Here is a 15,283-nt window from a genome sequence, read left to right as displayed (position 1 = left end):
AGTATCCTGTGAAGTTCCATGATAAAAGCAGAACAAAATCTAAAAAAGCACAAATGTAAAAAAGCACTGAAAGACACAATCAAGCATAGAGAAGTGCAGTATGTTAAAACATAGTTCAAAGTTGAAAAGTGAAACTAAATTACATCTTCTAAGCGACTACTGGAAAGCTTCAACCAGACCTTACAAATGCAGTGCGGTATGCTTTCACAAAAGCTAAGACAAAGGCTTTGTCTTAATTTGCTCTGTTAGGATCCTACAGTGCACCCTGTTTCTTGGAGCTGGGCTGCTGTGGTTATCAGGGTTTTTTTCACACAGGAGTTAAAATACACTGCTGCCAAGAGTCGATTGGCCTATGCATTGTCTCATTTCTCCTTAAAGTCATACATTTTAACATAAGTAATGCTCTTCTTGGTAGTAATGCATGTCTTTCTCATTGGAGTTGCAAGCCACTTAGTGTTAAAAATGTAATTAAATATGGTGGAGAAGTTGAATGTAAAAGGAATATGTTGTTTAAAAACTGAGTGTTCAGCCTCATGGCTCTGACTAGTCTCTGGGATTGAACCATATCAGTCATTGCCTTGCTATACAGACTCTTGGTGACCTATAGCAGGGCCTGGATCCCATGCAGCTATTCTCACAGAGAAGCCAATACTGGTGTTTGTGGGAGTAACATGGACCAATACTTTAGAGCGCAGGACTAAATCCCTGTTTAATAACATGGCCCAGCACCAAGCTGGAGGATGTTTTAAGCTTGGGGAAAAATGTTTTAATGCCTTCTTTCGGTCCTTTTGAAGCTTTTCCACAAACAAAGAAACTCTTTGTGGGGCAGAAGAAGAAAAGGAAAGTACATGTTTTGGTAAAAACAGCCTATTTTAGACCTGTGAGAGGAGACGTACCTTCTATTTTTTTTTACTCCACTGAAGGTATAACGTAAATACATTGCTTTATCTACAAATACAATGCAAATACAGTACAAGTGCTTTTCCTCACTTAGATCCTTCCATTCGTTTCCCTTAAGTACCAACTCAAAGCCCAAAAGACTTGCTTTAATTGGGGTATTGGTGTTTCATACTAACATAAGGGGCATTTTGACATGGTAATAGTAGGAGTTGCCTAGGGGGGTGTTAAGCATACATTGTGCATGGTGTCTGTTCACATTGCATATGGACTGTCTATTCAGTGTCAGAGCCCCCGTGCAAAGGCCTGTCAGATTTGCTAAAAATTCTGTGCTGGCTGTGTTCTGGACAGAAAAAATATGTATCTGGGTTCCCACTGGGTGCCTGGAACCACTTGACTATTCTCCCCACCCAGGCTTCCCAGACACCTCAGGATGAGCTGTGCCCTTCTTTTTCTACTCATCATTTTCAAACAGGATGCCCCTCAAGTCAAACTGACACAAAGCAAACTGAAATACAGAAATAACAAAGCCGATATAAATCCAATTTTAACCAAAAATCCAATATTATACAATCCAGGATAATACTCCTTTGCAAAATAAAAGCTCTTCTGACTTCATTCACCAACATCTGTTTTCAATTCTAGCAAATTTGCTAGTACATATATCTCTGTTGTAAAAGGCAGTAACTGTTAAAACAAAACCATCCATGCCTAAGCCGCAGTTCTATTCTTTAGCTTGTCATTGAGATTTACTTTTGAAAACAGACCTTAAGATGGTTGCCTCTGGGAGAGAAGGCTACATATGAAAAATAAGATATTAAAAGCAGCATTGCATGATACAAATTTGCAAATATTAAAGAGTTATAAGGTGAATGTTCAGGGTCACAGAGATAGGAATGTTTCTTCTCAGGGATTATGGGAGATAATATTGGATGTTTTGGAGACTATGTGGACCTCAAAATGACTTTATCCTGGACTGTAGTATGATAACTGCAGATCCATACCACAGTACCACAGAACTTTGGTCAAGTATGATTGCGGTTACCCTTGACTTCTGCAGCTGCTCTCCTTGCTTCATAATTGGTGGTGGCCGCAATTAAACCCTGTCGCGACATCAGTCTACCACTGAAACAAATAGTGATTTAAAAAAAAAATATTGTGCAGTTAATCAGCAGTCTGTTTGGGAGTACAGGACAAAGCTCTCCAGTTCTGATCCTGAAAAAACCCTGTCTTTCAGGTTTTATGAATGTTTTCATTCAGTGACTTAAGGTGGCATTAATCTTGAGCAATTAAGCTAATAAAGGTTCAATCCAGCAAATAAGAACTGGGCTACATCAATACAAATCAGATGACCACATAATAGTCCAGGAATAGAGACTCGTTTTTTTGGATGGCAATGACTAATCAGAGGTATAGACATATAACTGTAACGTAGGGTTTTGTACTGTATTGTACTTGTTTGTGAATTCTGAATAATGTATTAAAAAAACAACGTAGATTGGAGGTACACACTTCCCTATTCTATTTCCAGGGGAGGGGGGATGGAGCTGCGGTTGGCTAATCTCTTGGTAGCTCTGCATTCCTACTTCAAACCTCTAATCAGATTAACACCCTCACAATGCTATAGGGTGGGTGGCAGGCAGCGGGGTAGGAGGGGATAAGCGTTCTGTGCTGCCACACTTGCAGCGCAGTGAAATAACAGAATACTGGTACTTGGCGGAGGCACAGTGGATAGAACTGCTGTCTTGCAGTGCCGGGGCCCTGCATTGTAAACTTGGGGTGCTATCTGGAGTTTGTATGTTCTTCCCTTTGTCCATGGGGGTTTCCTCTGGGTGCTCCAGTTCTTTCCGGTGGTCCAAAAACATACTGGTAGGTTAATTGGCATCTGTGAAAATTGGCTCTGGTCTGAGTATATCTTCCCTGTGATGGACTGGGATCCTGCGCCCTCCTTGTGCCTGTTGTTTACCAGAGTAAATAGTCACTGGTTCCTCCGTGACCCTGAATTAGAAGAAGTTAGCAAATAGATGGATGGCACATTGGAATATAGTTTTCAGATCCCGGGCATAGGGATTCATTGAGCCAGAATTTGTCCTGGTTTCTGTAGCATTAAATGAACTTAGGTGCACAAGACTTCTGATCCCTCCTAGGAATCATCCCCAGAAATGCTGGTCCCCCCTTATACAGCTGGGTGGATTGGTGCAACTAGAATAAAGCACTTTACTGAAGGTACAACAGTGTGGACCTGAACCCACAACTAGTCACAAGACCACAGACCTACCAGCTACACTATACTGCTAATAGTGTACTAATAAATACTGTACTTGTACACCTCTTAAACTCAACACTTCAGTTTTCAGTAGGCATACAAGCATGTCAATACCATATATTGGAGTGTACTGTACCACATTCAGTTCCGTTTTAATCCAGGTTGTAATAACTCTGTTAATATTGCTGGTTTTTACATACTTTTTGCTGCACATGAAGGATCCCATATTATGTTTGTAGATACTGTATAAATACCTTAAACTGATTGAGCACATCTGATTTATCACCAGCTCATTCTCTGTTACCGACTGTTTAAGGCAGGGACCTGGGTGGGTATGAATGGAGAATATACAGTCACAAACATATGCACTGCCACTCATTTGAACAACATATTCATTAATTCATCCATGTATATCCAAATAGGTATTACAAATTACACCCAGATCAATTAATTTAATTTAGACAAGAGGTGCCAATGCTTTTGACTGTACTTGTAGCTGATAATGTTCTTCCTCTGAGCCACTGACAGAAAAACACAAACAGCATAGACAGGTTTACCATATAGCACACATTCTCACATTAGCTACTGGAGACATTACAAACACAAGCTGTTTATCTTCAGAAGGAGTTGAAGTACCTGGTGATCTGAAACGTTTTGCTAATGAGATAATTAATCGATCAATCAGCTCTATTTTTACTGCATCAACTGAATCCCACTTTATCTGAAGTACATTCTTAAAGCGCTTTGTAAAGTCAGGTGACTAAAGGTTTCATTTATTTTCTTAATCCAAAGTAAACAAATTTTCAAAAAAATAAAGTATATTTACTATATATGTTTATACATGATTATTTTGCAGACTTCCAGCTTGAGCTCATTCTGTGCTATTGAGAGGGATGGAGGTTAGTGTATCGGGTCCATGTTTCAAGACTGGAGATAATGCTTATTAGTACAATGAGCCCTTCCCAGCACCCTCACAGATGAGTCAGTCTTTAGGATTGCACAGCTCTCTGCTCCCACAACACCCTGTCACTCCATGCTCATAATATCCTTCCAATATTGTTTCTATCCAAGCCAATCATGAGAACTTTCAATAATGCACAATACTTTAAGTTCAACTGGTACTGCCTTTCTGGTCTGTAAGACCGAGTTGTCATTCTGCGATATTTCCACTAGAGGGCAGAGTGTCACCTCCTTTCATGAGTAAGCAGGTTTGTGAGAATGGATGAATGTGTTTAAGGGCTGAAGGTACTTCTGGGCTTTTTTTTAAATCTACTTCATCCCAGAGCATTTGTGGGATTTTATATTCATGGCACTAAAAATAAGGATAGTTATAGGAAACAGAGAACACTTTATTTCCCCCATTTGACATGTTTCATGATTACACCATGCTAAAAATGCATCCATCCATTTTCTATCCACTCCATCCAATTCAGGTTCATGGAGAGCCGCAGCCTATCCTGCAAGCAAGGGTAAGCCCTGGATGGGACACTAGTTGATCTAATGACACAAACATGCAAACACTCACACCAAGGCCAGTTTTCCCAGAAGCCAATTGATATACATATATACTGTATCTTTTCATTGTAATAAGAAACTGGAGCACCTGGAGGAAACTCACATGAACACAGGGAGAACATACAAACTCCACGTAGATAGCACCCCAGGTCCGGAATTGAGCACTACACAACCGTCCCAACTATGATAAAAATCCACTTGCAAAAATCTCCTTTTGATAAAAACTCCTTCATTATTCATGAGTTTCTAAGTAACATGTGCGACTGAATGAAGAAAAACCAGACCTTACTACACATTTGCATTAAAGCAGTACTCTTTGATTAAAAGGCACAATGGAATTGCTCCTATTAGAAAAACGAAAATCATAGCAAAGAACCATACCAAAGAAGCAAAGAATAAGCAAAGAAGAGAGGGGTAGTGAAATAAAGCTACTGCATATGAAAACAGCACTGTAATGGTAACAGGACAGAAAAATGGTTTTAAACTCCTGTTTAAATAAACTTTCTATTTTTCTTTGAAGCAGCACTTAACAGAAAGAATCAAGTTTAAAGCGCGATGAGCAGAACTGATCATTACAAAATGCTACTAAACAAAACAAGTCTCTAGAACACTACAGAACATTACAGTACAGTACTCACCGTGGCATTCCTCTTTCTGCTGGGTACAGGGAGTCTATTGTCAGAAGCCCCCAACCCCAGTGTGTGGGCACAGGAACCACAGATTCCAGCACTGTGCTTCAGCCAGTGGATGAGTGCACTGGCAGGCTCAGCACCAGCTAGAACCGGCCTCACCAAAACAGCACAACAGAGAAGAGGACATGACTTTTCAGCCCCATGTTGTACACTTTCTCTTGTGTTATTCTCCAATAAAACTTCAAGCTCAAGTTGCTAACTGAACTGTAGCTTCTACAGTATGTATAGGCTTCTATGTATGTGCTGCTTTGCATTGCATAATATGAATGATTTTGAAGCCAGTGCTCCAGAAGTTAAGTTTTGTTTTTTTTATATTTAATTTTTTTCCCTTTTTCTAAAAAAAGAACAGTCAATAGTACTGTCAACTTTTACTTCATTGATTAGAAAGAAACCCTAAGCTTTACTCTCTTCCCCAGTGGTGAAATGAGGTTCTCGGTCATTTAAGGGAGGTAACATAATTTAAAGTGCTTGTCAGAAGGAGGATGACCAGCTTTTCTCACAAAAGAAAAGAACACAACTTAAAAGAGCAACATCCAAAAGACTTCTCTATCGGTGTGCAATTCTGTCACAAGGAGCTGGTAGGTCATTGTCTTTGGAGCTGTGGTGCCCTGAATAGCTTCACATGCATCCACCCACACACCCCTAACCCCTCCCTTCAGCCACCTCTGTCTGCTCTGGCCTTGCAGATGTCCCCGGACAGCCTGCAATGGCTTTAGAATGCAAACCACCTCCCTCTCAAAGCCACTGGGCTGCTGGGCACAAACAGCCACTGTCCGCAAGCCAACCAGCCACTATGGCCTGGTTTGATTTAGCAGGAAAGAAGTTTGGATTCCCAGAAATTGAGCTCTTTGTAAAGGTAAGATTTTATATTCATGCAGCATTGTTTTTTTTTTCAGATGGCACTTGTTATTGTGCTATAATTGCTCTTGAGTTCTGTGCTGTATAGTATTCTTTCATACGTCTTCTGTGAAGAAGTAAATAAGTGGTTCTAGGAGTCTGTGTGAGAGGCAAATAAACTCATGTGTTTGTGTCAGAAAGCATTGCCGGCCACAGGTGATTTTCTTTGTCCTGTCACTCTGATGTGTCACCCAGGTCTCTGTCTGTGTCAGCATTTTTTTTGTTTCTGCATTCTGTTTCTGCCTATCCATCTTTCAACTATTGTTTGTACTGTTCAGTTAGCCAGGAATGTCTGCATCCTCTCCACTCACCCGTTCCTTACACCTTGCTGAGTCTGTGTGCAGTGAGCGGCTAGTCAAGTCTATCAGAATGTTTGCATTAACCCTCCCTGCCCTCTTTCTCTTTCTAGGCTGGCAGTGATGGGGAGAGCATCGGGAACTGCCCCTTCTCCCAGCGTCTCTTCATGATCCTCTGGTTGAAAGGTGTCATTTTCAATGTCACAACTGTTGACCTGAAGAGGTGAGAGCCTGTCTGGTTGGATGACCTGTTGACATTGCAGCCCTCATTGCAGGCTCAACCACTTAAGTCCTTAAGTCTGACATTTTGCTTTTTGTTAGAAAATTCTGTTCCAGCTCAGCTCTCAGTTACAGAATTGAAGACTTAATTTACTTAATATTGATATTAATAAGAGCTGTTTGACTGTTTTCAGCTTTTAAACATTTTGGAGGTAATCTTTAACAATTTTATTTCATATGCACAATAAAATAAAAAAAATAAACAAGTATTTCTTTTTTCAATCAAAGGTTTGATTTAATAAATTTTCATATTGCATTTCAAAAGTAGAACAAAATCCATACTTTTTTACTTAGGTAAGTTGACTGTAATGAATACCAGCAAGTCTGTGGTTCTTCAGGAAAACCCTGTGCTAGAGATCTCAAAATGGTTCTGTTAATTTCTTCTGTTGATTTAGAAAGGGACTTTCCCTGTCCCAGATACCAGTATGGCTGTAATTGCTAGATGAAGGGGAATAACTGCCCCATTTGAGTGGAGATCAGATGGCCAGAGCAGTTCTCAGGCTTGGAATGTCCACAAACTGAGCAGGAGCTTGTGTTATCATGTTACAATGGAGAAGTTACAATACCTGAGGTAGTGTGAATTACAGGTTTGTAACCCATCTTCACCACTGGATTCCTCTTTTACTAATTGAAACCTATGGGGTATTAAGTGTTGAAAGAACTTAAACAAATTTTCAATTATATTTTCTTACCACATTTTCATGTTGGTAGAACTATTTAAGTGATCATCAGTATCTGTCAATCTAGTGCACTGTTATTAAATAATTAGTAAACATTGTAGATGCAGCAAAATAACAAGAAGAGGCTACTTATTATATTGACACATTATTTATCTAGACAATATGGGGAAGCAGTAGAAAGGGAAAAATGTTATGTAGTTAAAAGTGTAGAATTCAAATCAAGGAATATTATATTAAAATTGTGTAATCCACTAGTTAGAATATAGTGTGCAATTTTGGTCACCTGATTATAGAACACATGCTGCTGTTCTGGAATCAGTAGAGAAAAGAGTTAAACAGATACATTCCAAGGATTAAGAAAATGTCATACACTGACACGCTGAAGGAACTTTTATGAGAGGACCTGATAAAAATGTTCAAAATCTTCAAAGGCATTGACAAAGTCAGCCCAACAGATTTCTTCAGAATGAATGAAACATGAACCAAATATCACATGTGGAAACTATATGGAAGTGCATTTAAAACTGAGAACAGGAGGTACTTCTTTACACAAAGAGTTGTGGGAGTATGGAAAAAGCTATGTGGCCATGTTGTTAAAGCCAATACCCTGGCTTCATTCAAGAAACAGCTGGATTTCATAGCGTCCAAATAAACCAAATAGGCCAATTGGCCTACTTCTGTATATAACCTTTCTTCTGTTCTTATATCTGAGCTATTTGTCAGTTCAAACATGTGTGATCTACAATGTGTATCTCGCGGGAAGATTGCAGACCCTGGTAGGTCTTAAGAGTCACAGTTACACAAAAAGCTAAGAGGTCCTGCCAACTGAAACTACCTGACCTTGGATTGGAGGTCACAATTTGCTAATGAAACTAGGCTCCAATCTACAACATGTACAGTAGAACTCAATCTGCATTCTGAACGAGTGCATTTTGATTGGTTGAACCATTGGGGAACACTGCAAAAAAGTATGTTTTAACCCAAATTCATTGTGGTTTTATACAGCTTTTCCTCCAACGTGATTACTATAGGCTGGTCAGATTGTGAAAATCCACAGAGGAATTTTAAACAGGAACCTGGGATTGACATTCCTGTTATTATGAATAGTTTACAGCACAGTGTCTCCAATCACCATATTGGTTTGGTTTTAATTTCTGGTTCAGGGGGAAGAGCACCACCTACTGGACCACCAACTTCAATAAATAATTGTAAAACACTGTAGGAGATGGAGAATTTAGACACTGTGTAACTTTATATTTACAGTATGTATGTTGATCAGAGTCCCTAAATATTGAAGAGATGACCACTATGTGTCTCTGATAGGAAGCCAGCTGACCTACAGGACCTGGCTCCTGGGACCAACCCTCCATTTGTGACTTTTAATGGAGAGGTGAAGACTGATGTTAACAAAATCGAGGAGTTCTTGGAGGAGAAACTGGTGCCTCCACGGTATTACTCTCTTTTTTTCTGTCTTTTTCTCACATATCAATATGCTTAATTTCCTTCTCTCGCTGTCAATCTGTCTTTCTTCTTTTCTTTCTAGATTTTAATGTGTCAAGAAATTTTAACTAATTATTCTCATGAGAAGAAGAATTTCATCTTGTTTGTTTAATTATTTATAGATACCCAAAGCTGGCAGCAAAGCACCCAGAGTCCAATTCAGCAGGGAATGATGTCTTTGCGAAGTTCTCTGCCTACATCAAGAACACCAGGAAAGATGCCAATGACAGTAAGAGTCTGTTATTAGGTCTTGGTCATCTGAACCAGGCAAGTCAGCTGTACTCCAGGGCTGGACACCGGTGTTGTGAGGTTCTGATCTTCTGAACCTGGCAGGACAGCTGTGCTCCAGGGCTATAGTCTGTGATTGTTCAACCTGCAATGTCCTCTGGTTTTCCCCAAGGTCTCAATTAACTTACAGATCTCATTATTGGCTGAAGTTTTATAATAGATTGGAATAGACTTGTAATCTATGAAAGATCTTTTAAAAACACCTGCTCGATTCATACTGTAATAGCAATAAAACAATTGAAGCTTCGATAATAATACTATTGTTTATTTTAACAGGATAAGACCAAATTAATGTGTTGGTGTCTTCAGCACACTGAAACAGTTTGACCAATGCAGGGAGTGAGGTTTTGTGAAAAACAGAAATACTCCTTCATTTACCTTCATCAGAAGAAGAGTAAAAGACATTGGTTCATTTAATTAATGCCATAGTGGTTGAATAGTTTGGTTGTAAACCAGACTGAAATGGTGATAATAAATTAAACTCCTTAAGATAATCAGATATTTGGGAATTTATTTGGCCATGTATTAATTTTTCAAAAATATTCATGATTATACATATTACTGATATCTTTATTTAGTTCTTTCTGTTACAGTGGGCAGTTTCAGCTCAGAGTTGACGCAAGCATGGTGAAGTTTCTGTAGTTCTGTAGAATTGTACAAATCATCAGTACAATTGGCTGCCAGTAGAGGGCAGATGATAACCAATGACCTTCTCCACAGAGCAAACGACACACTGCAGTTTGACTTTGGAGTGAGCACATGTGTTGCCAAACTGGGGTGAGTTTCCCGAAAATGATTAATCTTAGAGACTAACGAGCAACTTTACGATGTACGTACGTACGAGCTACTTTTTCGTACGTTTCCCAAAACCCCTCTTAATCGGTCATTTAACGAGCGAGTATAAAGTACTTCTTTGTTAACTCCGCCCCTGAAGTCTCTTAGCAAAAAGCATCACAAGTTGATTGAAAAACAATCGATTGACAATACTTTCATTATATGGTGTCGGTTTTGGTCCTTCAGTAGGATGAAATAAAGTTGTGAAAAGGAATATGAATTAAACTTGACATCATAATTTAACAACCATTTAAGCGAAAGCGTATAGATAGGCACAAAATGGGACCCTTATTGTTTTTAAGAGAAAATAAAATAAATGACTGACATGCCGTAAAAGAAAACCAAGATTAACTGCGTGGACAGTGTATGTGTCCTGCACGACGTCTTTGATTTAAAGCAATATTTTTTGGCGCGCTGTCATTGTTAAGAATCACAGTGTTTCAGGAGAAAAAAATGTTGTTATTTATAGTTATTGGGTGTATTGGAACTCAATGGGAAAATTAACTACTATGCTTGGCATGTGTCACTCAACAAATACAGGACCTATAATCAAATTTAAAAACAAGTAGGTCTAAGCTTTACTATCAACAATCACGACAGAACATAAAACGGTATTCAAACTTTAAATATTGTATTGACCGCGGGTTTCTGTATGGAATGGAGCAGGCGTGGGACTCAGGGAATGGGGTTGAACAACACATTTATTAACTCGAATCGGGAAAGGTACACACACAGGGACGGGGGTTACAGCGCTGCACCTACACTAACACACACATGAAGGAAAGAGACTGTATCCCAGCCTCCGTCCCACTATAGTCCGGTAGTCCCCAGGTGCTGTTTTCAGCCCGCTTTGCGTGCGCATGGCTAAAGCGCCCTGCGTGGCGCTACATTATAAATACGTTAGGCCCAATGATTTAACTTAATGCATTGCTGCATTTCATCCTGAAAATAATATCATCTAGTCAGGTATAAAACTTAGCCTTTCTTTTTAATTAAGTGTATTGTAACGGATTGGGGTTCTCTGGGCATATGCCCTCGCAGCTCCCAAACAGTAGAGGAGAAAATACAGATAAAAGAAAGAAAACAAAAAGAACAAAAAACAATTAACTGCCAGCGGTAATGAGGTAAATATTTATGTAACCAAGTTATATTTTTACATATATCAAATGTTTTCCTTTGTAGTGGTTTGATGGGTTTACTGAGACAATTATTAATTGTAGCAGTAATCACAAGGTTGTTCGTTGGGGCTTTTAGAAAATCAATCGTCAGAACAACTAACAACGCACACACACGGGTTCAATACACGAGATACATTTATTAATATAAACTGTGCACCAAACATATACTAGTCTGCCTGGATACGAGCGGCAGACCTTACTGTGAGGGTTATCAATATACAAGGTATATAATCTCGAAGAGATGCAAACACAAAGAGATACACAACAGAGAATATATGTCAATATATATCGTTCGGTTACCAAATCGCTAATCAGTGTTATTACCCACTGTTACTCTAAACTCGGAAGTAAATACATTACTCATGAATTAAATTGATAACAACTTGTGTTGAGGTACAATTGAATTCTCGAGACGCAATGTAGAACATGGGGTTTACTTATCCACTGTGTTTGGATTTGGAATTTCCCGGCACGAACACCAAACCAGCTGACAGGCTCTGTTGCAGCCTCTGTTCCAGCGGTTGTCCAATGGGCGTTGTGTCGGCGTCCTCTGGCTACCGGCCAACCAGTCGAGGTGCAGCTCGGAGTAGGACGGGCGGAGGAATCTGACTGCGGCGCGCAGGGCAGTCGTTGCTCCGAGGGGATCTACCAGCAGTCCGGCTGGCTAGTAGAAAGTCTCTATGCACAGAGTGTGACCGCGAGTCCTCACAAGTCACTCTTTTGCCTGGGAAGAAGCTGGTTCGTTCCGGGTCCAGCGCTGCTTCTGAATAAGCTATTCAGGTTGTCGACGAGGGTCCAACTGTAGGCTGCTGTTGATCAAGCGGAGCATTCACGTTGGTAGAATTCTGAGTACGTATGGGATCCTCGGCCTCGCGCTTAGAACAAAGTCCAAGTCCTTTTGCAGACAACAGCAGTTGTCACGTGATTGTCTCTGAGGATGCGCGAAAAAGGCCAAGGAGAGCTCAGAACTGAGCTTGCGCTCCCTTTTTGATCAAGACCCAGATGTGTGCTGATTGGTTGAGAGTTTGGCGGGCATTGGAGACCCACGTGGTATTACCACGCCCTGCCAGTCCCTGATTGGTTGGTCAAGGTGAGATATAAGTCACTTACTCTTGACACTTAGGAATGCAGTCCAGATGTCCATTTGGCACTCCCTAGACTGATAGGCGCCAATGGATGACCATTGATCATGATAGCCAGGCTAAGCTAATTGCATCCCCGTCTGGGAGCTTGTTTGTTATCAAAAGAAAACATCTTAAATCAGCCTGCATGAATTCTTTCTCTGTTGCTGCACCACAGAGATGGAGGGTGAGATGGGGCCTCCTCTAGGAGCATACCAACGCTTAATTCTGTCTTATTAGCAAGCATTGCCGCTACATATCCCCCCTTTTTGAAGGTCACGAGGTCCTGAGGCGTTGTTGCCTTCAAAACAAAAACAGAGTTAAGTGATGTCTGTTGTACCACGGTGGATTCTACCACCCAATATTCACATTACCTCTCGAGAATTTGTACAGGAAATAGTGTTGGAAAGAACATTGCGTATACCTGCTCTCAGTTATAAGGTACATAGAAATGAGGCATCGGGCGTCATCCTTAGCCCTAGACCTTAAACTTCCGGCAGTTCACTATCAGTATCGGATAGCTCTGCAGCAGGCAGACGTTTGGGAGTGGTTACCTGATTTCGGTGATAAACCATTGCTCCCTTTGTCTCATTCAAACTACCCGGCAAGGCTTTGATACAAGAGAACAGCATCCAACACATTACCCCAGCCATGATCCAGCTACCCAGCAGCAGTGTCAAGATGACCAGGTTTACTGTTCCTAGCGCCCCAGAGGATCCACAACGACTGTGCTTGGGACCTACCAGTGTAGTTTTTAAGTTTGTGTCATTGAGAACAAATTCGACTACCTGTACACCCTCAAGACTTACTGTCTCTTGGATTCTCTCATCCAAGTCAACGCTGTGTCCTCTGAAAGCGTCCACAATTTCGAGTTCCGTTTCATACAGTTCTGACTCCAGGTGATACAGTGTTAAATCGTTGAGATGCACTATAGCTCCTCCAGGAACTTGTAGAAAAACTGTTTGGTTGGGTAGCTGCACTTCGGTAGCTGTATCATGTCTGTCATAGGTTATTGTAACAGTTAACTGTGGTGTGCTGACCAGCCATTTCTTTCCCACCTGCTCAACCTGGGGTGGTCAACTTCACATGCATGTCCCCCCTCCAGAAGCCAACGTTCGATATAGACTTGAGTCTATAGATATCCTTGCTACTCACGATGGGAAGGTTCAACAGGAAACCTATTTCCTTGGCTTCGGGGTTGACATGTATGGGAATGGCACTGCCTAGACTGTATGCAAGATGTACTTGCAATGGCTGCACCATCTCGGAAGTGGTTGTCTTCAGTACTTCTTCTACTAAGGACAGTGGAACCAAGTAGGTTGGAATCTGTCCCATGGCTAGGCTAGTTACTGTGGCACTAAGCTCCCTAAGCAGATCCTGCATCAGCATTCTGACCTGTTGCACATAAGCATAGTCCCACTGTAACACGTCGACAATCCTGCCCACGGTGTGGAGGGTGTTATTTAACACTGCTGCATGAAGGTTTACTGCTAAAATTGTGCCCTGTAAGGTTTTCCCTAGGCTTTCCAGCCGCTGCTGCTGTTGATACAGCCTGTCATAAATTTCTGGCATTTCCTTACGTAACCCAGACACCTGCCTTCTCAGGGTGGTCAGGGTGACAGTGTTAGCAGCAAACAGACCCGCTGAAAATAGCGAACCCACGGCGGAGGCCGCAGCAATCAGACCCCCCAAGAACCTTTTGGGGCGGCTGAGGCCTGTCATCTCCTCCTGGGTGACTGTTGCCTTCCTCAGCTGGCGGAGCATGTGTATAGTGTCTAGCTGGGCATGCCATACAGTATCTCCAGCCCACTGCCTACCATGATAGGACACCCTACTATTCATGTTGATGTGCTTCCGAAACACATCATGTGGGTCCAGCCGTACATACACTCGCTGAGTATATGTTCTGCAATTTGTTAACAACAATCCGGGAGCGTCCTGCAGGACTATGCCGGTTGGAGGACCGGGTTCCACAACTTCAAGGGGCTGTGTCGAGGCGATCCACAGTACTGTCAGGACCAGCCGTGGCAGTTTTAGGATTCCCATTCTGGAACACAGACGAGGCACATGGTACAGTTCCACTATATTTTTGAATATACAGTATTTTCCTAGCAGGACCTACACTACAGTACCTAACTACCTGCAACTACAAAGGGGCACCCCCCTCTTTGATCGGGTTTGGACTTTTAACCCTATTCTGTGTCCTCCGGCGCCATTTGAGGTGGGCGATACAACCGGAGGTGGTTGCGATGCACCCACTTGTAGACCAGAGATTGCCTTCCCTTTTCAATCCGAATTCGATAAGCTACTGGTGATACCTTATCGACAATCTCGTGGGGTCCTGTCCAACTGGGTAAGAACTTCCGGGCCACCCCTGTGGGTTTGGCAAATTGGAAGTACAGGACCTTGTCTCCTACTTGGAGTTCCTGGTTAACTGCCTTTCGGTCAAAGTATGCTTTCCTACCCTCTGCACTCCTTCCCAGATTGTTCTGGGCAAAAGCAAAGGTTGCCTGCAGATGTGCTCGCAGGTCTGACACATACTGATGGGCCGTAGCAGCCCCCGTCGTGCTCAGGTCCTCCACCCCATAAAGACAGTGTAGGGGAAGAGTCATCTTCTGACCTGTCATCATCTCAAAAGGTGGGACCCCCGTAGAGCAATGGGGCGTGGCTCGGATGGCCATCAGAACCAGGGGCAGCTTAATGTCCCAGTCCCTACTGCTGGTGGAGACAAACTTTTTGAGCATACTAACCACCGTTCGGTTTGCCCTTTCTGCCTGGCCCGAGGATTGAGGGTGGTAGGAGATATGCAACTGGGCCTTGACCCCAAGCATATTCCACAG

General features: G+C 41.7%; 1 protein-coding gene across 2 annotated transcripts in view; it reads left to right on the top strand.

The window, feature by feature from the left end:
• The window catches only part of LOC148676450 (chloride intracellular channel protein 6), a 41,424-nt gene that overhangs the window by 5,563 nt on the left and 20,578 nt on the right, over positions 1–15,283 (top strand). For both annotated transcript variants that reach the window (XM_088608325.1, XM_088608318.1), the window contains exons 2-4: positions 6,677–6,786; positions 8,846–8,971; positions 9,145–9,251. In XM_088608325.1, the coding sequence (XP_088464451.1) occupies positions 6,677–6,786; positions 8,846–8,971; positions 9,145–9,251 (343 nt within the window). The remainder of the gene's footprint in view (positions 1–6,676; positions 6,787–8,845; positions 8,972–9,144; positions 9,252–15,283) is intronic.

This window comes from Lepisosteus platostomus, chromosome 2 (assembly GCF_059453375.1).
Source record: "Lepisosteus platostomus isolate fLepPlt1 chromosome 2, fLepPlt1.hap1, whole genome shotgun sequence".
Taxonomy (NCBI): Eukaryota; Metazoa; Chordata; class Actinopteri; order Semionotiformes; family Lepisosteidae; genus Lepisosteus; species Lepisosteus platostomus.
The sequence above is the reverse complement of the archived record's forward strand: the minus strand, read 5'-3'. Positions and strand labels throughout refer to the sequence as shown.